Source organism: Lathamus discolor, chromosome 3 (genome assembly GCF_037157495.1).
Source record: "Lathamus discolor isolate bLatDis1 chromosome 3, bLatDis1.hap1, whole genome shotgun sequence".
Taxonomy (NCBI): Eukaryota; Metazoa; Chordata; class Aves; order Psittaciformes; family Psittacidae; genus Lathamus; species Lathamus discolor.
In genome coordinates, this window is record NC_088886.1 from 127,024,068 (window position 1) to 127,050,973 (window position 26,906).

The following is a 26,906-nucleotide window of genomic DNA, read 5'->3' on the forward strand; positions in this document are numbered from 1 at the left end:
GACTGAATTTTGGTTGGGTTTTTTTTCAATGCATATGTTGCTGTTACTAGGAATCTTTCCAGGTAAGGGCAGATACCCAGTGCAAGAAGCAATTTTTTCACTATATGTTTTCATATGTGTAATTATTACAGAAGAGGTAATTTCTCTTATGTACTGCTAGTACTAAGGCAGAACATAATCCTTGACCATTTTGCCAAATACCTACAAACCATAGAACAAGCATATTTAAACATCCATAAGATGCAAGTCTGTTCCCATAAAAATCACACATATTTCCAAAACACTGGAGTCTCACTTTCTGTCAGAAAATCTCACATTGATGGAGTTTCCAGGAGTCAAAAGTCCGTGAGTTTTGGCATGAACTGGTTCAGTTTTGGGAGAAATTTTGATCTCAAAATTCTGAAGCAACTGTGAAAATAAACAGGACAAATATTACAAAAGCTGTAGAATTATGGAGGAAGATTAGACTTTGGAGAAGAGAACATAACAGACTGTCATAAACAAAATTTCTGTTGCCAATTCTGTGGAGTCTAAGTGCTATGATTCCCACACAGAAAAAGTAATTGTTAGAAGGTGAAGATTACAGTTAAAAATCTTCTTCCTTTGACTGAGGGAGGACTGAGCCAGTCCTTTCTGAAGAATTTCCACACAACTAGATTAAACAGTCTGAGCTATCAAAGAAAGCAAGATCTCTTCAAACCTTGTGAGACAGCAGCTGTCCAGTACACCAAGTAAAATAATCGCAGTTCAAGAAGTCAAATATTAGAGCCTCTCCTAAGCAGAACCACTATAATTCAGTCATCCAGATTCTCCATACATTAAAATTCTATTTATTTCCATACACTTAACAAAACTGAGAATTAATTGCGAATCAGAGAAACAATGGGCTAAAAGAAACTTCAAGAGATCTATCTCACTCGTCCTGAGGCTGAGCATAGAATACCTGCTATATATTTTTAAACCTTCAAGGAGATACCATAACATCCTCAGCTTTTCCTCTCAATCACTTTGTCCTATACACTAAGCAATCTTCTCTTATCCTTCTAGTAAGCATGATGGGCAATGTGTTATTTTCCTATAACTACCTTTTAGTGTTACGTCTTTGATCAAATTTTCATCTCATTCTTCTCTTTTTCAAGCCCCTCATCTTTCTTATTCTCTCAGTCTTCCCCCCATTTGACTATGATGTCCTTAAAATGCAGCACACAGTTTCAGTTGCGTATCATTTTCTAGCCAAGGATTTGTCAGACTGTTAAGACTGAGTAATTTAACTCCTCTTTCTGATATACAACGTGCTTGCTAATACTGTTAATATACCCAAGAATTACAGTGCCTCGTCAGAATTAGCATAATTATCGCTGACAGATTTTTTACTATTTCCCTCAAGTCCGTTTCTATGGTACTAATTACCCAGATGGTCAGCAACTTGTAGTTATGCAACTGATTTCTTCTACAGGGAGTAACTTGCAACTTTCCTTAATGAACAACTTTGTGTTGATTCTGGAACATTTCTCCATTTTTTTATAATTCTGTATTCACATCCTTTGATTTTAACTTCATTCATGTCAGCCTGGTATCCTATGCAAACACTAAAAGCATTCTCTAATCCATCATTTCCACTGTTAATGAAAATACCAACCTAAATCAAATGCAGGACAGAGTCTTACAGAATTTTAATAAAATACTTTCCCAGTTCAACAGCTGCTGCCTCCAGCTATTTCTTTTTTCTAATCAGTTGTGTATGCATTTTATAGGTACTTCCATCTGGAACAAATTTTATTAATTTAATTATGAGAACAATGTATAAGACATGAAAAATACTTCCTGAAGCACCTCAATGCTCGTAAATATGTTCTGTGCTATTTTGTTCCAGTTTCTTTCCAGGAAACAAAAGCAGGCTCACTATTACTTCCTTGATATTCCTTTTGAAAAAGAAGCATGTATGTTTGTTTTATCCAGCCCCCTGAGAGCTATCTCACTGTGAGTTCCAAAAGACAGACACTTAATTGTTCAGAGATTGCCCTAGGAGTTTAGTTAAGGAAATTCTAAGGTAAATTCAGTCAAGGTTTGCTTTGAATACATATAATGGTCTAAATATTTCTATAGATAAGTAACTATAAATAGTTTCCAAATTTTTACACAATCTGAGCTCAGTATTTGCATTAAATGGTGTCTTCTAAATGACAAAAAATGTAGCAGCTGTTGCAAAGCTTTCTTTATTACATGAAGCACTGGAAAACTATATATATGTATGTAGATACTAACTACTTATATAACTATAAATTATGTATATCCAAAGCAATAATGTTAGAAGAAAGAACAAGAAAGGACAGAAGACCACAGAACATAGAAAAATTCTACTATTTGTCATTACACTGTGGTCATTACAGGGCTATAACAACTACTTCATGTATTTGTAAGTACTGAATTCTTCATAACTAAAATACTGAAACTGAGCAGATGATAATTGTAGTATACATTAAGAAAGACTTGAAATTTGCTTACAAAAAACTTCTAGACTGATTTCCTTAAAAATCTTACCTTTATTTGTACTATAAGGATTTTTAATTCTGCAATGTAGCTTAACTAGCATGTCACATTTCAAGCATCCTTTGCAGGATAAGTATATTAAATGACACTCAAAGTTTTTGAGCACTGTAAGACATCCAGAAATGGTATACATAGAAAAGAATCATACCAATATATTTTTCTTCTTGTAATGCTGTCACATAGTTCTAACCTGAATCAGTGCAAGATGAATTTCCAACTCTGCAATTCTTTTTCCTATACAACTTCGAATGCCGTAACCAAAGGGGATGGAACCAAAATTGTCTACTCTGTCGAAGTTATCTTTCCTCAGCCAGCGCTCAGGTCGGAACTCGTTTGCCATTGAGAAATTTTCTTCACTGTATGAAGTAGCATAATGACAGAGCGCCAGCTGCGTCTGAGGAAATAAATCATATTTATACTTAACTAACCCGAATATATATAACAAAATACAAAAGTATTTGTAATTAATGCCATTCCTGCAATATGAGGTGAGAAATATTAAGTATCTTTGAGTAATTCTAGAAGAAAAAAAGGATACCCGGAATACCAGATCACATTCTCACCTGGCTGAATGAAATAATCTTCAAACTGTTTAAAATGTTGCGGGATACATTAGAGAAGATGCAGTAGGGAAGGACATGGCAACAAAAGTCACAAGTACTGGGAACTGTCTCAGTATGAGAGGAAGGGAAAAGATACAAGAGAACGGAAAAGTAAAAAAATAGATGATGAGAAGGAAAAAACACCACAGCACCTCAGGAAAAAGAACAGCAATAACTGATGTGATGATGTTTCCAAATTAATTGGGGGGGGGTGGGGGGAGAACAGAAGGATGTGTGTGGAATAATATTTAAATAACTGTATTAAGAATTAAGAATCCTAACTGATTTAAAGCTACGTTGCTCTAACAGGAATGCTGCCATTTAAAATAGAGCCATACAGTTCTACCATGATCTCTGTGCAATCTTTGCTGGATTTAAACTGTGACAATAGTATAAAGAAAAGATTCATCATTTTAAAAGGAAATTAAACTGTTTCTACAAAGGGAATTAACAGGCAAAAAATCAGAAAACTGCAAAAATAATTAAATTAATGCTTTTTACATGAAACTGTAACATCACACAGAGAAGTTAATAGACTACACCCTCAGGAATATTAAAAACAAGTCATGAGGACAAACCTAAAAAACCCAGCATCAACGAAGTCAATTATAAAATCCAGTTTTGTCATATAAATGGTTATTATTGAAATATTTTCCTTGGTGAAATCTTTTGAAATCAATTAAGTGGATATATAGTGTAAAAGATCACATTTCATACACAAAAAATAAACTGTGTTCTTTGGAGAGGACTGCAATAGAACCTACCCCTTTAGGTATCAAGTATCCTCCAATAATCAAGTCTTTTTGGGTCACTCTTCCATTTCCTGGCAAGACCGGATATAACCTAGAGACAAATATTTACGAGAAGTAATATCTAAATACAACTTTAAAAGTTCAGATTCCAGTTTGCATTTGCAAATATGCATTATGAATGCAATATGCATGCACAGCAAAAAGGTTTTTCAAAAGTACAGAACACCTTAGAGATTCAAAAGCCTTGAATCATCTCTGAGAATGTGATTAATACATGAGAAAATTTATTACTAGTAACTGGATGTTGAGCTGTTTGGACTGTATATTTTCTTTACACATATACAAAAAATGCGATCAACTTGTCAAGCTGGAGATGTTTTAGCACTACTGGGAGCTGAAAAAGCCTTGTTGATGCCTTCCCTAAAGTCCTCTTACTGCCCTCACCTCACTATGAACATTGGTATAAACATTAAAAAAGTAAGTCACATGCCTTCAATTTAAATCAAGAAGCTTAAAATCACTGTAGTGGCACTGCAAAGTACCAGTGTGGGGCAGGAGGTTGTTACAGTCCATCACAGAGACCAATACTTTAAAAGGCAAAAATATAGCTTTCAATTACTTAACAGACATGTCTTACATAAGTCATACTACTTTTAGCACACTAAAAACATTAAACATTATACAATCGAACATATTTCATTGCTTAGGCATCCTTGGACACAATACTTATACAATAAATAAAAGCAGAAGTAGCAAACAGCAGTAACAGCAACCAAATACAAATGTTAGTATGGACTCAAAATCCACTACAGCTACCTGGAACTGATTTTTTAAATTAATGATTTTAGTTGTCAGCTACCTACTTACCTCAAGGTTTCTTTCAGCACAGCTCTAATCAAAGGCAATTTTGGGATATCATGAGCAACAGGAACTTGTTTTTTCCCCAGTTTATTGACTATTTCCTCATAAACACATTGTTGAACCTTGGGGTGCTTTGCCAACATGTATGTTGCCCAGGATAAAGTAAAAGAAGTCTAAGGAAGAAAGCACATAACCACCATCATCAAGTTCAACAAGACTAGTTTAAGCATAACTTCAAGCCAAGAAAAACAACCAGTTTTCAACTATGTGTTTCGTAAGTTCACGGTTATACAATGGACTGGCAATGATTCATATCTGGACTCAATGAGATGTTGTCAGACATCACCAGCTCTCCTTCATCTTTTTTCCATCCAAAAATCACCCACCTACCAAAACAATCCATGCTGATATTTTTCTAGTGATACATAAAAAGCAACAGAAAAAACAAATGCAATCAAAACTACATGAACACTCTAAACAAAAATGGATTAAGTTAACTGTTAGTTTTCACAGAATCACAGAATCCCAAGGGTTGGAAGGCACCTCAAAAGATCATCTAGTCCAACCCCCCCGCAAGAGCAGGGTAACCTACAGTACATCACACAGGAACTTGTCCAGGCGGGCCTTGAATATCTCCAGTGTAGGAGACTCCACAACCCCCCTGGGCAACCTGTTCCAGTGCTCTGTCACTCTCACAGTAAAGAAGTTCTTCCTGATGTTAACGTGGAACTTCCTATGCTCCAGTTTACACCCATTGCCCCTTGTCTTATCACTGGATATCACTGAAAAAAGCCTAGCTCCATCATCCTGACACCCACCCTTTACATATTTGTAAACATTGATGAGGTCACCCCTCAGTCTCCTCTTCTCCAAGCTAAAGAGACCCAGCTCCCTCAGCCTCTCCTCATAAGGGAGATGTTCCACTCCCTTAATCATCTTTGTGGCTCTGCGCTGGACTCCTTCAAGCAATTCCCTGTCCTTCTTCCCAACAAAATTGTTCCACAGGAAGCAAGAGAATACACAGGAATCAAGAGAAAACTACTCAGAATATTACCAACCCCTTTTAAGCATATGGTGGTCTCCTATTAGCCTCCACACAACAGATTTGATATTATCACTAAGATTATACCTTATCCTTTGGTAAGCAGTGCTACATCACAACTAGCACTTTCTACCTTATAAAAATTCTCATTTGAGTGAAATTCAGCATCCTATTGACAGCTTTCTTAAGGAAGCTTGAAGAAGAGCTTATATATTCAAAGTGGCCCCAAAAATGTTAAAATACACTCCCCTCCTAATTAATGATGCAAATGATTAGCAAGGCTCCAGAAGAGAGGTACTGTGTGAAAAATAATTTTAAAATATTTTGTACAAAGCAAGAAATGGGACTCAAGGCAGGAGACAGTTCAACTCTGAGCACAAGATAATTTAAAGGAACCCATCATCTAATCCTCTTTCACCTCAGCTGGAAAGGTTGCACTTCAATGCACATTTGTGGTTTAGGACACATTCTGAGATCATGCACTCCATCTGTACTAACATGGAAATAAGTACAGTGATCCAATATTTACCATTCTTTTACCCATGAGTCCCCTCTGTTTAAGCTACATGGATTTCTCAGGCTATCCCATTCAAATGCTAGACAGACTCTGGACACTTTGCTTCTACTGTCATTTGCACCCAGACATTAAGGTCAAGCAAATAGCCTTACTTGATCCTGTTTCCCTCACAACCATCACTTGAAGACAGAAAATTTACCATGAAAATGTATTTTCAGTGTTCCTGAGTAATCATGGCAAAGTTACAATGCAATCATTCTGTTCCTTACCTATATTGTCCTTAGTAACTTCATAGAACCATAGAATAGTTTGGGTTGGAAGCGACATTAAAGATCACCCAGTTCCAACCCCCCTGCCACGGGCAGGGACACCTTCCACGGGCAGGGACACCTTCCACTAGACCAGGCTGCTCAAAGACCCATCCACCCTGGCCTTGAACACTGCCAGGGATAGGGCATCCATAACTTCTCTGGGAAACCTGTTCCAGTGCCTCACCACTCTCATAGTGAAGAATTTCTTCCTAATATCTAATGTAAATCTACCCTCCTTCAGTTTAAAGCCAGTTCCCCATGTCCTATTACTACAAGATGATGGAAAAAGCCCCTCTCCAGCTTTCCTGTAGGCCCCCTTTAAGTACTGAAAGGCTGCTGTAAGGTCTCCCTGGAGCCTACTCTTCTCCAGTCTGAACAAGCCCAGTTCTCTCAGCCTGTCTTCATAGGAGAGGTGCTTCAGCCCTCATCTTTGTGGCCTTCCTCTGGACTTTCTCCAACAGATCCATATCCTTCTTATGTTGGGGGCCCAGAACTGGATGCAGTACTCCAGTTAGGATCTTGTGAGAGTGAAGTAGAGATGCAGAATCACCTCCCTTGGCCTGCTGGTCATGCTCCTTTGATACATCCCAGGATACAGCTGGCTTTCTGGGCTGCAAGTGCTCTTTGCCAGGTTATGTTGAGCTTCTAATCAACCAGCATCTCAGGGCTGCTCATAATCCAGTCTCCGTCCAGCTTGTATTTGTGCTTGGGATTGCCCCAACCCAGGTGGCAGGACCTTGCATTTGGCCTTGTTGAACTTTCAGAGGTTTGCACCAGCCCACCTCTCAAGTCTCTCAAGATCTCTCTGGATGGCACTCCTTCCCTTAACTGTGTTGACAGCACCACAAAGCTTAGTGTCATCAGCAAACTTGCTGAGGGCACACTAAATCTCAATGTTGATGTTGCTGACAAAGGTGTTGAATGGCGCTGGTCCCAGTACAGATCCCTGAGAAACACCACTCAATGCTGGTCTCCACTTGGACATCAAGCTGTTGACCATAACTCTTTGAGTGCAGCCATCAAGCCAATTCCTTATCCACTGAGTGGTCCATCCATCAAATCCATGCCTCTCCAATTTAAAAACAAGGATATTGTGCAGGGCAGTTTTAAATGCTCTGCGCAAGTCCAGACGGATGATGTCAGTTGCTCTTCCCTTATCCACCGATGCCTTAACCCCATTATAAAAGGCCACCACATTTGTCAGACACTATTTGCCTTTAGCGAAGCCATGCTGGCTGTCACCTCCTTATTTTCCATGTGCCTTATCACAGTTTCCAGGGGGATCTGCTCCATGCTTTTGCAGCATTTAAGACAGAAAAACTGTAACTTCTACCACAATTTTTTTGAATTATTTTTAAGTGTATTTTTTTCAACTTGTATAATGAAGAGAGACAAAAAGTTTCCCATGTAGAAAGTGAAACAGCTTTATTTTCAGCTTCTCACTCATTAGTACAACAAAGCATCAGGTTATAAACAATGTATGGGTAAAAACCCTAACTTCCTGAAATGTCCTATTTTGGGCTTATATCTAAGAAAAAATTAGAATCCAAATTCATCATGTCTTGTCTTCAAACAAATGCTAGAAGTATCATTCTCAGAACCTTCCTTTTTTTCTTCTTGCAATATTGAGTGTCCCTTGCTAAAATGCAACCCTGTTTTATTCCTCTCAGAACTCAGAGGAGCTGGCAATTGTGCCAGCTGTATACAGAACTCTGATACACTGTTTTTTCCCAGGTTCCCAGCTCCTTCATAACCTCTTAAAAATTACCACTGCTCCAGGGACAGCCAAAAGGCTTTGTAGCTAAAACCTGCCTTACAATTTTGTTGAAAGCTTTTATAATGCTCTAAACTTCTTTCAGTTTCTATGATAAAATGAGAACTGAAGTGACAGCGGTAGGCAAAAAGATTCCCTCAGTTTCAGTCTTGCACTTGAAAATGAGGAAATCAGAAGTACCATTCTCTTGCAAAGAAAAAAAAAATGCTGCTGGCTGAGAAAGCTGAGTCAAATGGAAAAGGAAAGTTGTTGGCATGAACTTGAACCTTTTTCTCTTAGTTTAATGAAAACTCTGTCACACTAAGAATGGAAAATTAATGTTATGAAATATTAGAAAATGGGATGAATAACTGTGCTTTACTTGAGAACCAAACATCAAAAAGCTCTCCAAACTCATAAGCCCTTTGGGATATTTGACCAATGAAACAATCTTTGGCACATAAATAAGTTTTACACATGCTCCTTATGTTGGAATTCAGAAGTACTACTTTTTTTTTTTTTACAAACTTTCTTAAATAAAAAAAAAAAAATCTGATTTCAATTATCCAGAGAGGGTTTTTACTCTAAGGCTACTTTATTTTTTAACTAATTTTAATCTTTTCTACTGCAAGATTATTAAACAGTCCTACATAACACTTTCTTTATCAAATTCACATACTTTAAAAATTTGTTCAGTTACAATCATTTACAATAAATGTTCATTGATATTCTGAATAACTCTGTATAAATTGTGTATACAACACAGTGACTCATTTTTATCCTTTCTCATTCTTCGATTGTCATGCTGCAGTCAATACCAAGCTACACTGATGACAGGAATGAGAGGAAGGGAAGATACATACATGACTTTAATATTTCTTGAAATACTCTAGATGACAAATCAGAAGAATGAGGAAAGATGGCCACACAGAATACTTCACTAGGTATTAACATATTCCATACGCTATCCTCATTAATACTGAGTCCCGTTACCACAGCTCTTTGCCTCAGACTGTATGTTGCCAACACAAGCATGGGTAAACTTATGCCTTCTCCACATTAGCGCTTGTGTAACACCCAGCTCCTAATAAACTTCAGTAAAACCCAGGAGCCAACCCACAATATGTGCCTCAGTTGATTTAATCAGCCACACGAGAAAATCCTTTACCAAATTCTACCCATGAGTTTACTGAGCGATTTTTTTCACACTAACTTTCAGCAGCCTTTCTTATTGTGGTCTACCTAAAGAAGCACAAATACCAACCCAGTATTCAAATTAGTACAAGAAAATGTATGAAATTCAAGCCCAATGTAAAGACAATTGCTTTTTTATCTGTTTAATAAACTGCAGAACCCAAAGTGATGGGTTTCTAGCTAGAACAGAACACCAATTTCATGCCAGCAGAGAGATTACAAAGTGATGTATTTTCTACCACTTTAAAGATGCCATGACTTACATGTGTCAGAATTTATGTCCTTATAAACAACATAACCCCCCTGAAGATAGCTGCAAATGGTACTGATTTGAAAACAACTGTGCACAAGAAAAATGGTAACAAGCTTACTGTGTCCACTCCTGCCAGAAGCATTTCAGTCATATTGGCATAGATCTCTTCCAAAGTAAGTTCCTTACTCACTAGGAGGTATGTAAGTAACCCACCATTCACTTCTTCTCCTCGATCCAGCTGAGACTGAATAGCCTTCAATCTGTTGTCAACATGGATCTGACCTTTGGTATTAAAAAAAATAAATAATTAAGCTCCCATTTTTATTTTTCTGCTGGTTTCAGCCAGTAATGACATTTCTCCCTTATGCTACACTACATATAAAAATAAATCTATTTTCTCAAGGAAAAGATAACAGAGTAGTGGTGGAGGTCAGTGGGTACTTATGGTAAGGAAAGACTGAGCTGACAGGAACCTAGGTAGCTCACAGCATGAGAAGGCTGAGTGCAAAGAAAGGACAAAGGAGACTATAGCTTCTGCGGGGGAATGAAGGAAGCTCAAGGTCAAATCTTTCTGCCCACCTGGCTTGTTTTTTGATGACACTGCTAGAAGTGGTGAACTCTGCAGAGCATGCTGTAACTCAGCACACAGAAGCTGCTACAAGATGTTAGCTGCAACCAGGTCAAAGCCACAGAACTAAATTACACCGAAGATGAGGAGCATCAAGTAATAACAAAAACTAAAAGAAAAATCAGTGAATGACACTTTGAACAAGTTCACCCACAATCCCATTTATACTTCAATGATTACAAACAGCATCTTCAGTGAAACAAAGGCTTTGAAAAGAGGAAAAAAACTCAGAAACTTAATGCCTCACAGAATGAACTTACAAAATAAGGAACTAGAATTAACACGTTCCTTTGTGAAGCCTACACAAATACACACGTATCACATAGTGATTTTCACCATTTGATTCCTTTCTCAGAAAGGGATTCAACAAAGAAACAGCATCACAAGTTTCAAATGGAACAAATTCCTCAAGAACAGCTTTTCAGCCACTGTTAGGACAAAGCTGAAGTCTGCTGTTATTTTCAACCCATAAGAGGCAACAAGAGTACGTTATTGTGGGAAATAATGTAAAAGTGGCAGTGCAAAAATGTACAAAGTTCACAGAAAACACACTTAAACCAGCATTAAGTGGGTTCCCTAATGCCTACTACATGTACGGATCAATACATATTAAGAAATAAGCATACTACGTGTACTAAAGGTTAAGAAACTAAAGACTCTGACTTCTTGAAGGTGTACACAGACCTAACTAGACAAATAGTGCTATTAAAAATGCATGCTGCTAACATTAGAGAAAGAGGGTCCAAAATATTAAAAAGAGAAAAAAAAAATTGCAAAAAGTCCTTCTTCTTACATGAAAGCTGATTCATAAAGTAGCCTGGAATGCTTTATTTACAACAACAACAAAAAAACATACTGTAGTACAGCAGTATACTTCTATGTCAACTTACGTGTTTGTATGGTAGATATATAATCTTCACAAAGAGTGCAATTAACTGCTAAAGTCTAATTTTTAAACATTCTAGTCAATTTTAGTGGTGATTATTTGTCAGAGTGCCCGACTGCAAATTTGCTGAAGTCAACAAAACTACCCTCATTAAAATTTGAGTGGCTTAAGATAAAGTCTTGGCAAAGAACTCAAACCTGGAGTAAGGCCTGGGTGCTGGAACAGATGAAGACAAGCAAAGAAACAGCAGTATAAAACAGGGAATATTTAGAGTGTACCTGTAAATTTTCTTTTCTATAGAGTATGTTTTTTAAATGGTTCCTCTGGCCAGCCTGTGTTTAATGTGAAACTTACTTCTGCCACAATGTCTTCCTAGAATTTTCGAAAAGAAGTGCAGCAAGTCCTGTCCAAACACACAGAACCGGCAGAAATACAGCCGAACTTTTCTACTACTAAATCTTACTAAATTTGAAGAGTCCATCCCAGGATCTGCAGAACTCTCTCCAGGGTTTTGGAATAAGTGGACGAAGCCATTTGGGAATAGCACCTGCATACATAGTGGTCTTAAACATACTGAACATCAACTCCAGAGCCTCAATATATTCAACAGTCTGCTGCGGGACGTGGTTTTCCAGGCAGCCCAACCGGCATTCATACAGAATAGTTGCCACACCTGCACGTATGAAATCAAAGAATTTGCTATACACATGCACAGATACATATTAATAATTTAAGGAATTAAAATACTAACATAATGGAACTACCTCCCAAAAATATTTAGTTATTCCTACTGCAGTTGGGAACAAATAAAATGAAATTTAAAACAGTAAAAAGTCCCAGCTAAACACTGTAGTGAGACAGTGGCTGCTATGTCAGTAATGCTCAAACTGAGAAGGCAGCCAGGAATTCCACCAGAAGCAGAGCACCCCTCCAGCATGTTTGCTGTGTTTTGCATTGCATCACAAATCCTGAGCCTCATGTGTTGGCCTCTGAACACACAAGGACACCCAACTGCAAAGGCATTTCTGATAATTGTGGTGACACAAAGTTTCTAGCAGTGGCTATGCCCTTCTTTGTCATAAGCTGGTAGTAAATGAATAATGAGTATGCACAAACAGATAAAGAGCTTGCACTCTAAACTTTTTTTTTTACTGCACACAATATATTCCATGTAACCCTGAAAATCAGCAAGCGTGACACTGTTGCAAGTGACAGTGTTGACTCATCTCTTCTTCCTGACTTGCTATAATTTCCTTAGATTTTTTTCTTCTGCAATATTGCAGTGATCACTACTAAAAATACCATTTTCCCCCACCAAAGAACAGTACTTATATATATTTTCAGTAAATTATTTTTCTTTTTCCCAGCTCTGGACCATCTCTTCCCTTTATTAATTCTTACCTGTCCATAAGTGTCCCTGCAATCTCTCAGGTCAGTTTTATAAACATACAAATTATTAAATACTAGACAGAACTCAGCCAGGAACTGCCCTACTGGAGTAAGCCAAAATGTTCTTCCAGTTTGACAGCACCATTTATTAATTACTTCCTGAAATGGGTTTCTAGCAACTTTTCCTCTAAACTTGCAAAATCTAGATAACATTACCCAGTTTATTAATGAAAATATCACATGGCATGGTATAAAAAGCATTTCTTTTACCAAAATAATCTTATTTAATGATTTTTATCAAATCCAGTAGGGAAAATAGGAAATGTAAAAGGCATTTAGATAATTTCTCAAAGCCATTTGCATCAAATCAAATGTTTGAAATAAATGTTATGCTTTTACATTCATTAGCAGTTTGTCCACATCTTTTCAGGAAATATTAGAATAGCGGTTAACTAGATAATTAGAATAAATGGTCTATTGACACTCTAGTCTTTCTTCTCTGTTTTTTCTTTAAAAAACAGAGTACAACAGATAATGATGGCTTACTATGTTCTTCCCCTCCATCAAACTCTCCATAAATTCTCAAGTATATATACATGCAGAGAGTTTAAGAAAATTTCCCTTTTCCCTGTTCTTTGCTTTGTATTTCTTCTTTAGAGACAAAAATAATTTTAAAATCTGGCTATTTTCAACCCACTCTTCTTCCTCTAATTTTCTCCCTGGGAAGATTTTTCTGTGCCTTTTATTTCTCTTGTGCCTCTTTCAGTAACTGCTAGCTCTTACACATTCTTCTGCTCTTTACACAGTCCTTTCAAAAAAATCTTACATATTGGTTCCCTGAACATTTGACAGTGTAAGTTAATTAAAACCACAATTCATATAGGAAATAAGTGCGTGCCAGGCACAAGTTATAAGTGAAAAGCTAAAGGAATGCAAAGAATTTAAACCAACCCATCAGTTAAAGTGAATCTGTAAGCTCAAGAGTTTAAAATTCCATAAAGTTGGTAAATCTTAGTTTAATGCCATTTTTAGAGATTATTAATGAAGAACAGACTCAGATTAGTTTACCAAAAGGCAGACACTAATTTGATACAGCATCTTCATAGATGAGCAATTTGGAAGTTCTTACAAAGGCCAAATGATTCAGCTGCCTGTCAGCAGAGTACCTGTATTTTTAAAATGTGTTATGTGTAACCAGATCAGGTTCTACGCAGTCAGTTAAAGGAATGCATGTAATAGAATCACCATTAAGATTTCTGTAAGAACACAGGAAATGCCATAATAGCTCAGGCTGGAGTTCCATTTAGCATACCCTCACTAATGGTAGCTAGAGGCAGATGACTTTAAAGCAAGCACAACAACCCTACACTTGGCATGTGTAAGCATTTGAAAGCAGTTATCTTTTCCCACATTAAACTATAAAAAGAATTTAGATCCATCACAGTGATTCTCCACCTGGAATTTGGATAGTATGTTGTTAAATTAACATGTCTTCGAGTCACACAATTAGAAAGTTAGCACCCTTATTCTTGCAAAATTAATACAGACAGAGTACTGAAACTGCTCATGACCTTGATTGCACATTTTACCTATAAGCCAGCGTTTCCACAGGAACTAACCCTTACTACAAGGTATCATCTCTTTGGAGTCTACAAAGGAATTCTACTGATAACTGCTGTACTAAGTAGGAAGACATCTGAAAGCAGAATATCAAGTTTCCCTTTTCAGATTAATCACAAAGTGGCACTAGTCATTTGCCAAAAATGCCTAACCATAAGCACACTGGCTTTACATCCACTTTCTTTACAGATGTTATACAGCCTGGGCTTACCTTCCATTGAATACTTGAAGAAAAGGTTGTTAACATTGGTCACTGTTTGCCCATCGTCCTCTTGACTTCTGAGGGTGTGGATTCTTTTAATTAAGTCTGTGATTACTTCATTGACTCCCTCAGAGTAAACAGCCACATCTTTGGGTTTCAGAATTTTCTGCCTCAGTACGCTTCTCATTTTTAGCCACTGTTCCCCCTCCCTAGAAGAGATTATTAATAATGTCTATACGCAATTTTCCTTAACAATCACCGGCTGGATAAGAGCTTCTCAATGAAACCATTTATGATTTTTCATATCAAATGAAAGCAAGTGGTGAAAATTATGATCACGCGTACTTGGTATTACGCTGCTATGGTTTTATGATGTATTTACTGTATATCCTCATTAAATTTCAGTGTTGCGACATGTATGTACTGGTACAAGTCAATCTCTGGTTTCAGTGACAGAAGTTGTCCACTTGGTATTTCGAATTTGACAAGTGCCTCTGTATCAGTATTTTAGTAGTAGCTAACACAAGAAATTAGCAAAATTTGCTTATTAAAATTACTTTAAATAAACATTTGAATTATTCAAATGTTTATTTAAAATGTTTATTTAAAGTGTTTCAAACAAACCAAACAAATGTTTTTACTCAGAAGTGGCGTTTAATTATCAAAGACAGGTAACAAATTCAGATTTGATAAATCAAGGATCTGATCTAGTACCATAAATTCCATTTCTGATACATCACTTTCAGGTACCTTAATTCTAAACCTATAAAGTAATAGGATAGCAGACCCAGCTATAAGGAAACAATTTACAGCTAGATTCTCCTTTAGCTGAGCTATGTATCAAAATCTTTGTGCTGAAGACTAAAAATCTGAATTGCAGCATCTGCATGCTTTGTATAAGCAGAGTATTTGGGAACAGTGGTTCCAAAGATAGATACCTTTCTATTCCTTATGAAGACAGGCAATTGCCTTTTGTGCATTTATTTTAAATTGCCATGTATTCCCCCCTCCTTTTTTTTTTTTTTTATTCACCTGGAGAAATGCTGCTGCAAGGTATTTACTGACCAGCAAAATAATCTCTTTAGCAGACATTTTCTGACTCTCTTGATTTAAGATCTCATCTAACAAAATATAAAAAACTATTAGTTTGACTCTGAACTGCACTGAAGATTTGAGTCTGCAGTGCAACACATAACGCCTTTTCCTACCAGTAAAGAAACAAGACTGTCCATCACTCTGGAAATTAGTTTCCCTCTAAACAAACATCCTAAGTCAGTGGGGATGGCAAGTAGCTCGCAGTGGCAACTAACCACACCCACATGCACTGCCAGTTTATGTAAGCTTTACAGACAGAAAACTTCTAGAATCAGCCATGTTCAAAAATATCTGCATGGGGATGCACTATAGTGTGAATTTACCACGCAGTGACTCCTCTCCATTGATCTACTGAGGGAGCACTTCAATGAACAATAAAGCTAAAGCCAACCTGAGCCAACAAGTTCACAGAGCACACTGACAACTGGATGCAACAGTCTAGAAGCAGTAAAACCGCATTTGCACAGTGCTGTTCCAAAGTTAAAAAGCCCTGTTCTGCAACACTGCTAACAAGTGAGTCAGCTCAGACAGCTCCAGTTGATACACATTCCTCAAGAATGCTTTTGTGCAAGGTAGCTTACTCCACATTCAAACTACCCATCATTACCATCCCTTTCAAAATTTACAGCAGAACAGACAATTCACTATCAATTCTTACCCTCCTCTAGACACACAAATTTCCCCACACAGAAAAGACTGAATTCCCAGACGACCTGTAGAGTCCTTCAGAAAATCACTAAACTTTAACAAGAAAACAAAGAAAATGAAGGAGTAGCAACACTTACGCAGAAATAAGTCCAGTGGCTCTCCCTCGCAAGTCTCTGTACTCCTGCCAGGATTCCATGTTAGCTCTTTGTGGTGCTCTACCTTCTGCTCGGAGGACTTGAGCAACCATATCTCGATCTGCAATGGATACAACAAACTGGGGACCAAAGTGAGACTTGAAGATCTTTCCATACTCCTGAGTGTGTTTTTGCTACAATATCACCAACAGAGAAACAGAAGTAAAGTATTACTAAGGAAAAATACCGCAAAAGGAAACTGACAATTTGTCATACATTGAATCAATCTATGACATCTAAAACTTGATCCCCACGCTTCCAGTCAATGAATGGTTTGGAATGTCAGCAGAAAGCATCTAAGCATTACTGTGGAATATTCACAAGGGAAACAGAGAGGTCACACCTCTGACTGAAAAGACCCAATGCTGTAAGGCACAGAGTGTGAGTAAAACCAAATACCAAGAAGATGAAAGGACTTGAGGCACGTAAAAACACATCCCGTCAGATTAAACAGGTTAGAAAGAATGTTGAGGCAAATAGGTGAAATGATAACAGTAGAATACAAAAATATAATAATTTACTTTTAACATCCTTTGTAAATAGTTAATGTACCAATTTGTTCTTTACAAATAACTACTGATAAGTTTCTCACACCTAACTGAGGACTATGACAGCACAGCAGCATAGGGAAGTACTGCATTTTGGGACAGTGTCATCAGCAATTTTCTCAGAAAAACACAGGTTAATTCTGCAAAAGGAAGAAAAAGTTAAGGTCTTATTCCAGCAGCAAGGTTTATTTAGTGGCTGATCTACAAGTTGCATGATTCAAGCTGGAGGCAAGCAGCAGGCAATTAAGGCTTAGAAAACATTATGTATAAAAAAAGAAAAAAAGTTTTCCAGTAAGATTTATGCTATCACTGTACCATTAAATCTTACTATTTCAAATAAATTTCATTCTGATATGGTAATGAAATAAAACACCCAACTCCCAGGAGTTCACTTGGAGTAGAGGGACATAAACGTTTTAGAGGCAAACCCCCCCAAAACTGAAAAGGAGTTGCTAAAGAGCTATTCTCAGGAATTTGAATTTAAGAAAGCTTTAAATTTAAACACCTTTAGTTCAGCTTAAAGTAGCAAAATGAGGTAAACCAGCCAAAGCTTAATTTTGACACATTACCTTGCAGAGTTACACTGATTATAAATCAAATGTTGCATCACTCAGACTGTAAATAAATAAATAAATGTAAATAAATGTTGCATAAATCAGTTGTATCGAAGGTGTTTGATACAACTACACTAGTGAAAGTTTAGTGTTTACCCTTGATTAACTTACAAGAAATATTTTTTTAATCAGTCTTGGTTACAGAGATAAATTTTTTAATTGCCGACAATAAGTTTAAGATACATTAACCACTCTTCAGCATATGGTACCAAGTGCTTATATAAAACATTAAGGCTTTCTCCCCATTTTCCAAATAAAACAAGAGTTGTGCAATTGTGGTCTATGCCAGTCTCCTCTACTACTTTTGGAGCACAATGGCCAATTTCAGTCAAGTTTAACAGAGAGTTAAAGGTCTCCTACAACTATATTCTTACCATTTTCAAAAATCAGCACCTGGATTCAAATGAGACACATGTATTAGTCACCCTGATAAGGAAAATGCTACAATAGGAACTCAACCGTTATCATTTCTACTTGATTGGCTGCTAACCAAACACCACATGCAGACAAGCATGCCAATGTATGAACAAGCACATCCAAAACCCAGAGTATCTTCAGAGATACTGAAATTGAACCTGAGGACAAATGAGAGCATGAGTCTTCAGAGAAAAGAATGAGCTGGGAGATGGGTGCTGCAAGGAAGAGGCAGTGGAGTGAGGGGTATACAGGTCATCAGTCACAAAAAAACAGGTTTGTTTTTTCTAGCCAACAAATTTGGCTAGAGAGCAGCTTGGTTTTTCCATTAACAGTGAGGTTTACATGTGAGGATGAACTTTAACAGAAAACAAATCAAGGGTGAAGCCATACAATCAAATAAATGCAATACTAATTTTAAAACAGAAAAAGGCAAGGACAAGGTATTTGGGCATTTGTTTTTAAAACAGAATGATATTCAGTGCATCAATTTCGTGTTTAAAAAAATGACAGGAATTTCTCTTCCATATTTTCTATCACAACATAGGTTTTCTTCCCCTTGTTCCAAAACTTAAAAATATTACACTTTAATGTCTCACATACCACTCTCACCCCAGGCATTTTTGCACATCATAAATTCAAACTGCCAGCATCCAGACCTTCCCTCCTCACCTTTCTTTATGCTTGCATAGCACTGATGATACAAAAGGGATATAACCCCATCAAATTAAAAATACTTTCCCTTTGTCATAACTGCTGTAGGCATTACTGTTCTGGCCAGTTACGGAATCATGTTACTGAGAACAGAACCCCCTTTGTGAAAAAGGGCTCAGCTTCCCCACCCCTTCTGCATATAGCGTACAAATATGTGTGTGCACCAAAGGACATCGTTTAAGTAGCTGTGCAGGTTACCGAAGGGGTTCGGATTAATTCATTCCTGATGTTCACTGTATTGTTAAGTTTAACAGACTGTTATTAATCCACATAATGCCTACTTGCATCCAGCACGTAAGCAAACAGGGCACTCATGACTTGTAAAGTAATTTTTGAGACTCAGAATAAAAATCAGTATCATATTAAAACTCCTCCTTAGCCCTCCTCCTGACTTCCTTTCTATAAATAATATTCATGAAAGAAGAAAATACTCATATCAGCTAGTGGTAGTGAAAAGCGTATACTATGTAGTTTGTCTTATATTCCTTTTACTAGTTTGAATTATTTTCACTGTTCTGACAGTGAAAGAAATTGAATGCAATAGTAGTTGGGGGAGCTTGGTTGGTTTGTTTTTGAGTTACGACGGCTGACTGCCTCTTAAATTCCGTATACTACCACTGAGGTAGAGAAAAAAAGAAACATAAACTAACAGAAAGCTTTAACTATCATGAAGTTTCATCTGCATGTCCCTGAATTAGCAAGCAATTAAGTTGAGCAATTCATCACTGGCAACGTTGCTTAGCTTTCATCAAACACAGCATGCACTGAGGAGCTTAACACTTATTCCTGTAGATCTAAATAGTAAATGCAACAGACAGGCAGAACCAAGCAACATTTTTTTTCTTTTTTCCCCTACCTCTTTCTGGTGTTTTTAGGTCCTTTGTAAATCCTAACTTTGGAGTTTTGATCCTCAAACCATTTAAAGTCCTGTCCTGTTCCCCTTGGTTTCCCTTTTCTGTTTTTACTTCCCACTCTCTTGTTTTATTTCAGTGATTTTCAGGCAGTGAACCTCTTGGGGTTGTCTGTGAATCTCTTCCCAGCAACCTGAGAAAGGTCACTAAGAAAAGCAAAATAACGAATGCCACGTTTGAGGTACTCCCAAGAGATCTGTACTGCCAGTGGAAAGCTTTATGGATCCACAACTGCAAAAGGATGAGAAACACTGCTTTTCTCCTTCAAACACACGTGCTCACTTCAGAATTGCTTGGATTACATGCGGGAAGGGCCCCAGGAGATGCATTGTGACTGTTTAGGAATGAAACCCACGTGTTCGGCCAGGAAACCAAAAAACCATCTTTTGCTATAGTCAGCCTTGCAGTAAGACAGTTACCCATCCCAGCATGCAGCAAACGCTGTACAGAGGAAGGATACTGGTCACCAGCTCCTGCTGGCCCAGGCACTGAGAGCCGTGCTTCTCCCTTCGCCGGCTGCGGCTGAAGAGGGGTACACCGTACACGCCGCGGCCCGCGCACCAGCACAGAGGCAGCAGCGCCCAAACCGCCGAGGAAGGCTCTCACCCCCCACCCCCGTTCACATTTACTTCCCCGTCTCCGCACCCCGCCCGGCCTGCTCCGGAGCCACCCCTGCTGCAGGTGACAGGAGCCGCCCGCCGCCCTCCCCTCACCCCGCCACCGGGCCCCTCTTCCCGGCCTCCCGTCCCCGTCCCCGCGAGCCAATGGAGCTGCCGGGGGAGGGGGCGCGCGGGCCGCCATCGCGGTGCGTTCCCACCCCCCACCCGCACTCACAAGGGGAGGTTCAAACCGCCCGCCCGCCGCGGGGAGCTTGGCGGCAGCCGTGGGCCGGGCAGCGCTGACAGCGGCGCGGGCAAGCGCAAATACCGCCCCCTCCGGGGACCTGTATGTGCGGAGTGTATTTATGTAAGGGGAGGCAGGGGCAGAAGCCGGGGCTGGAGAAACAAAATGGTCTCTTGCCCAGAGCAGAGGGGCTGAGCCGAAGGAAGGAACGCGGAGGGAGTCCCCCGCACACTGCGCGGGCGGCGGCGCCTCAGCACGCCTGAGGCGGGCCCGCACTGCCTCACCTTCGGGGCGGGTGCTGCGGTCCGAGGAAAGCCCGTGTTTGCCAGCTGTGCCCGCAAAAAGTGAGCCCTCCGCAAGTCTGTGAAACCACCCAGTTCAAAAAGATGGATTGATTCTTACCCCCTTTCAGTCCTAAAACACCTCCTAAGAGTTCAAAATAGGCATAACAACCAAAAGGGAGAGCTCAGGCGTCCCGCGCACGGGGGACGCGTGTCCCGGGGCCGGGGTGCCGCACGGCTCCCAGAGCGAGCTCACAGGCTCCTCACCGAGACAAAACCGCTAAACCCCACCAGTGCTGCGGGAGAGGGGCATTGAATGGGGGGATCCTCTGGATCGGGGCTCCCGGCTAACAGCGGGAACGCGGCGGTGAATAGCCGCGGTGCTGCTAACCCGGTGTCTAACCAGCGTTTCGTGGGGAGAGGGGGGAAAGTTTAAGTAATCCCGGGGTGAATAAAACATTAAGTAGCCGAGTAAGCTGTACCTGGATTTCATGGATGCGGCCGAAGCCGTCCTTCCAAAAGAACTCGTAGAGATTGTAGAGGGTGTTGGGTCCGGGCATTTCGTGCAGGCTCTTCACCCTGCCAAGCCGGCGCGGGGCGGGCTCCAGCAGCTCCCCTGCGCGCCCCGCGCCCCTCACCGTCGCCTCGCCTTTGTTCTCTGCCGCCGCTGGGGAGTTATTCTGCACCTCCAGAGACTGGCTGCCGGAAAGCTTGGGCAGCTGGTGAAACCTGCTGGCAAAGAGCGCGTGGTAGAAGGAAGTCCCCTCGGACTCAACCGTCTGCTTGCATTTCATGGCCAGAACTCTCGTGAAGAAAGACATGTCTGTTAATTTCAGAAAGGTCCACTTTGCTCCTGCAGCTGCTTTTTATTTGGCTGCTCCTTCTTCGCTGCCCGCGTTAACTTGTACTAGCAGCGCTTCTCCAAACTCTCCCTGCATGGGCATCAGTTTACAAAGACCATTATTTAACGCTCCCTCCCCTAGGGCTGGAAAAGGGGGGTGGGTCTGGGATGAGACTTGAATAGAACTAACCTATTATTTCGTATAATTCAAATCAGATAAATTTACCCATTAAACACGCAGCCAAAGTTGAGGTTTCCCTTCTTTCCCCCACTGGTTTGGCAAAAAGCCCACATAAGGATTTATCCTTTCTCCTTCAGTAAAAAGGTGAGTTTAGGGCTATTTTTTCAGTGGCATTAATTCATTTCTGTATGTTGGAAAATCCTGTATTTCCTGTGAGGAGTTCTCTTAGTACCATTCATCATCCTGTAACATACATAGAAAACATTTCAGCATTGACACACAAGTAGCAGTGGTTTTAAACAGTAACTTTACAAACAGTTTCTGTAAATTACAAGATCCAGAGATGTTATATGCATTGCAGAATGATTTAACTTCTGGACAGGATATACTCCATAAGCAGCTTGCATCAACTTTTGTAGAAAATAACCAGAGCCCTGTAACTGCATAGAGTTCCACCCTAGTTTTACCTCAATTCAGCTGTATAGATGTACTCTTCAACGTCTTTGTCTGTGACATGGACAGTGGGATTGAGCGCACCCTCAGCAAGTTCGCCAATGACACCAAGCTGTGTTGTTCAGTTGATACACTGGAGGAAATGGATGCCATCCAGAGGGACCTTGACACGCTTGTGAGGTGGGCTGATGCCAACCTTATGAAGTTCAACCATGACAAGTGCAAGGTCCTGCACCTAGGTTGGAGCAATCCCAGGCACAGCTACAGACTGGGCAGAGAAGAGATTCAGAGCGGCCCTGCGGAGAAAGACTTGGGGGTGCTGGTCGATGAGAAAATGAACATGAGCCGGCAGTGTGTGCTCGCAGCCCAGAAAGCCAACCATATCCTGGGCTGCATGAAAAGGAGCGTGACCAGCAGGTTGAAGGAGGTGATCCTGTCCCTCTACTCTGCTCTTGTGAGACCTCACCTGGAGTATTGTGTGCAGTTCTGGTGTCCTCAACATAAAAAGGACATGGAACTGCTGGAACAAGTCCAGAGGAGGGCCACGAGGATGATCAGGGGACTGGAGCACCTCCCACATCAAGATAGGCTGAGAAAGTTGGGGCTGTTGAGCCTGGAGAAGAGAAGGCTGCTTGGAGACCTCATAGCAGCCTTCCAGTGTCTGAAGGGGGCCTATAAGGATGCTGGGGAGGGACTCTTCATTAGGGACTGTAGTGACAGGACAAGGGGTAACGGGTTAAAACTTAAACAGGGTAAGTTTAGATTGGATATAAGGAAGAAGTTTTTTACTGTAAGATGGTGAGGGACTAGAATGGGTTGCCCAAGGAAGTTGTGAATGCTCTATTCAAGGCCAGGTTGGGCAGAGCCTTGGGTGATATGGTTTAATGTGAGGTGTCCCTGCCCACAGCAGGGGGATTGGAACTAGGTGGTCTTAAGGTCCTTTCCAACCATAACTATTTTATGATTCTGTAATCACACACAGAGAACTTGTGCTCCAACCTGTATATCAGTTTGCTTTGCGCAGTTTCAAAAGTGTTTGTGTGAACTTCATATGTATTTCTGCATGATTCCAAAGGTGTTAGTGATAATCTGTAAAATGTTGATTAGTTTCAGAAATTATGTGGAAGAGCCACTTTGGTTTTATCTGAATCAGAAGCTCACGTAAAAAACTTCAGAACAGACAAAAGTCTTAAGGAAGATCCCCATTTCCAGAACTGAGTTATGAATAAGCAGCTGGAAAAGTAAGTTTAGTGAGCTTCAAAGTTATCTGCCTTTGTTCTCCCTCTGTTTATTTTTCTACATTTATATTTGAAAACCACAGTCCAATCAAGATTTGCGTACATGCTTAATTTTACCACTGATAACCACAGAAAAATAATCTATCCCTGAAGTTAGACATGTGCATCAGTCTTTATAGATACAGCAGTAAATATTAAAGGAACAAAAGGCAGATGGTAAACTGTGTTAAAATCGACAAAGTTCATATTGGTTTAAGCTAAAATAATGTCTTTAAAGTGGGCTTCACCATACTTGAAAGGATTCAGATAACAGCAACAGAAAAAAATTACAAGCTTTTCAAAATTACATAAGGAGGAAGTTGAAAAATTATTTTATCTGGGAAAGATGACTACCAGGAATATGACAACAGAGTACAGATGTGTGCATCTATTGTTAACAAAAGATGCATGTCAGACAGAAAATAATGAACAATAACAACAAAGGTATGGAACGACAGATGTTGCTGGATTGTAAGTCAGCAAATAGAATGGAAAGAATAGGAATTCACTTTGTAATGAACACCAATATAATCCCTTAGCTATATGTATTAAATGTTATATCAGAATTAAAAAAAAAATCTTAATCTCAGTACTAATACTTTTATTATTATTATTTATTTATAAGTAGTTCCCAGCTTTAAAAATCATATTCTTACTGTAAATTCTGGATTGATGGAGGGAATACATGCACCCTTTCTAAAAACTGCTGCTCACAGCTATCAGTATGGCAGGTATTTTTTTTTTTTTGTTGAAGTCATACACCATTAAGATAGTGCAAAGCATCTGCTTCTGCTGATATGCAGTGAGATTATGTTGAATTACATTATACTGTAAAGGATAGTTTTCTGACTGGCAGTAGTAGCTTTCTCTGGTTGTACATTTTTGTAGTTACTTCCATACTGGGACTTTCACTCTTTTCCCACCATTACCTCTTTTCCATGCAGATCATTGTAGGAGAGAGTGTTTCTAGCCAAGCTACTTGAAAGAGTCTCAGAAGCTCTGCCTTGTAAGTACTTCACCAGAACAGTACCTGTTTTCCCTTTGAGGAGTCTATGGAGGTGGCAGTAGTCCCAGCATAGGAACTGTGCTGTATAACCGCACTTTCACTCAGTTGTCTGGGCAGTTTACTTACTGCTGTATTTTTGTTTGCACTAAAATTATCTGAAACACAGATCCTGTTTAAAATAAACAGGTAAAAACTCAGAATATGCAATTTCAGCTGCAGGCTTTTAGATTTCCTTATTGGCAATCCTCAGCAACTCTCTAACATTAGTCAAACATTCTGTGATTACCAGCTATCAAGTTTATAAGTGCAGCTTATAACACCACAATAAAGCCAATTTCAGGAAAAACAGTCTAGCTAGCCGTTGTCCTAAATCTCCTGAGGAATGTTATGCTGCCCGGAATGGATTTTGTTGTTTAAGATAGTGCTCAACCATGAAACGTCTAGGACAGTTTGTTGCATCAGTCACATGTAAATATTCATTATTTTAAAAAAGAGAAAAAAAGAAAGAAAAAAAAAGAAAGAAAAACATTACAGGAAAACCTCCAAGTACATAATTAACTCTGAATAAAATTTTATACTTACTGTCTGCTTAAAGAATGTATGTGCTCTTTCAGAAAAAGGTGCTAACCAGGGAGCACCTATGAGACACCTCCACTACTGCTTACTATCTTGTATTTTTATTACGAAGTGCTATCAAGTGTTTTACAAACAAAACCAAAACCACCCTATCCTGAAGAATTTCTAGAGAAGGTTAGAAGCAACAGCCAAGTGCAACAGGAAGAAATAAATGAAGAAAGCACAAAGTAACAATGCATTAATGATGAAAATGGCCAAATTTCTTAGATATAACAGAAGACGGATTTAGAGAGGTATAAGGATGCCATTCTGCAAATCTGTAAAGAGTGCCTTCCTTGTACAAAAGTAGGTATGAGTGGATTGACTGCCACAGAAATATTATTTTTACAAGTGGTGGACCAGTAGTAGGTCCAAGGACCAACGGCCCTAAAAGGCCACCATAGTGTAGTTTGTCATAAGTGAGTAACAGATAACAGAAGGGTCACAAGACAAGTTAATAACCCTGTTTTAATGTTCAAAATGTTTATAAAAGAGATTTCTAGTAGGTTTGTTAAATGTGGTAGAAATGCAGAGCCAGTAACAGATGCAGGCTTAGGTACACTGTTAAAACACTACTATACAATAATCAATAGTATTATAATAACTCATCCGTGGAGACACAAGTTCATTTTTCTAGGTAAACTATAGAAAAAGAACATTCCATATGACAATAGCCAAATTGTATGGTGGTTAAATAGTCAGATACAGGAAGGGAATATTTATGAATGTGAATGAATACATAGGGGCTACCACAACATGGAATGTGTAATTAAACCATTTGCTTCTCTTTGCTGTGGCAGATCATAACTGTGATCTGAACAAACTGCTCTAAGGGTCAGCACTGCCTGATCCCATTTTCCCCTCAAATCTATTATGTTAAGGAAGTCTGTGATCGTAAGTCCAGTAGTATTGCCACAGAATTCTCAGTAATAATGGTGAGTGTAGTAGCAGCTATGATATAAAACCTCCTTTCAATCCATGTAAAACCATCAAAACTGTAAAGAAGCGAGAAGCTATGCCATCAGCCCCAGCCAACCAGAACACATTTCTGTGGCTTGGAAGATAAATATTTTCACCTACTTCTACAGTCTTCTAGCACATATATTTAACAGAGGTCTTAACACTGACTTGAAAACACATTCACAGTTCTTTAAATTTAAACAGTGATGTTTGTCCCAGCCTGTCAGTCTGCTGAGTTTGAAAAATCATTTTATGTAACTAGTCAGTTAGGACTTTTGTTATTTTAAACAAGTTGAAGCACATGCTTCTCCACAGCAGAAGTTCTTCAATTTTAGTTAACTTTTGGTATGTAACGGGATCACAGTATAAACTAAACTATCAATAATTTAGATTATATATTATTTTTGGATGATAATTTGTCTTCAAATCCAGAGTCATACTGTTCTCTTGGTCTAGACCCCCTAGTGGGGTCATATAACTTGTACTTTGTTACCTTCACTTAGTTATTTCTAAATCCAATTTAAACTTGCCCTCCTCTTTGCATGAACTCTGGCAAAGTTCAGCTGAAGCTTTCTTTGTCTTAATAACATCGGTATTCACAGTCAATAGGTACATTATCATCCTACTAGGAATTCTGGTTTCTTAGAATTATTCTCACTTTTTAACAGTCTTGGTTTTATCTGGCTTGTAATTATTTGAACATTCTCTTATGATATACAGTGTAATAAATATTGTACTGTATGCTTTACAT

General features: G+C 39.0%; 1 protein-coding gene across 1 annotated transcript; it reads right to left on the bottom strand.

The window, feature by feature from the left end:
- Positions 1 to 221: 221 nt before the first annotated feature.
- LOC136011221 (cytochrome P450 27C1) lies at positions 222 to 21,643 on the bottom strand. Its single transcript, XM_065672852.1, has 9 exons — positions 21,305 to 21,643; positions 16,441 to 16,631; positions 14,570 to 14,769; positions 11,813 to 12,022; positions 9,954 to 10,117; positions 4,772 to 4,938; positions 3,917 to 3,995; positions 2,741 to 2,944; positions 222 to 408 (listed from the first exon to the last, which is right to left on the bottom strand). Exons 1-9 carry the CDS (start codon positions 21,641 to 21,643, stop codon positions 292 to 294), a joined length of 1,671 nt encoding a protein of 556 aa, XP_065528924.1. The 3' UTR covers positions 222 to 291.
- Between the last annotated feature and the right edge of the window lie 5,263 nt (positions 21,644 to 26,906).

Excerpts from the sequence above, each read along its gene's own strand:
- LOC136011221 (XM_065672852.1), bottom strand. The coding sequence starts at position 21,643 with ATGTCTTTCTTCACGAGAGTTCTGGCCATGAAATGCAAGCAGACGGTT. Across the intron at positions 4,939-9,953 it reads TTCTGGCAGGAGTGGACACA|ACTTCTTTTACTTTATCCTG; the intron begins GTAAGCTTGTTA and ends TTTCTTCCTTAG. Across the intron at positions 2,945-3,916 it reads GATACTTGATACCTAAAGGG|ACGCAGCTGGCGCTCTGTCA; the intron begins GTAGGTTCTATT and ends TTATTTCCTCAG.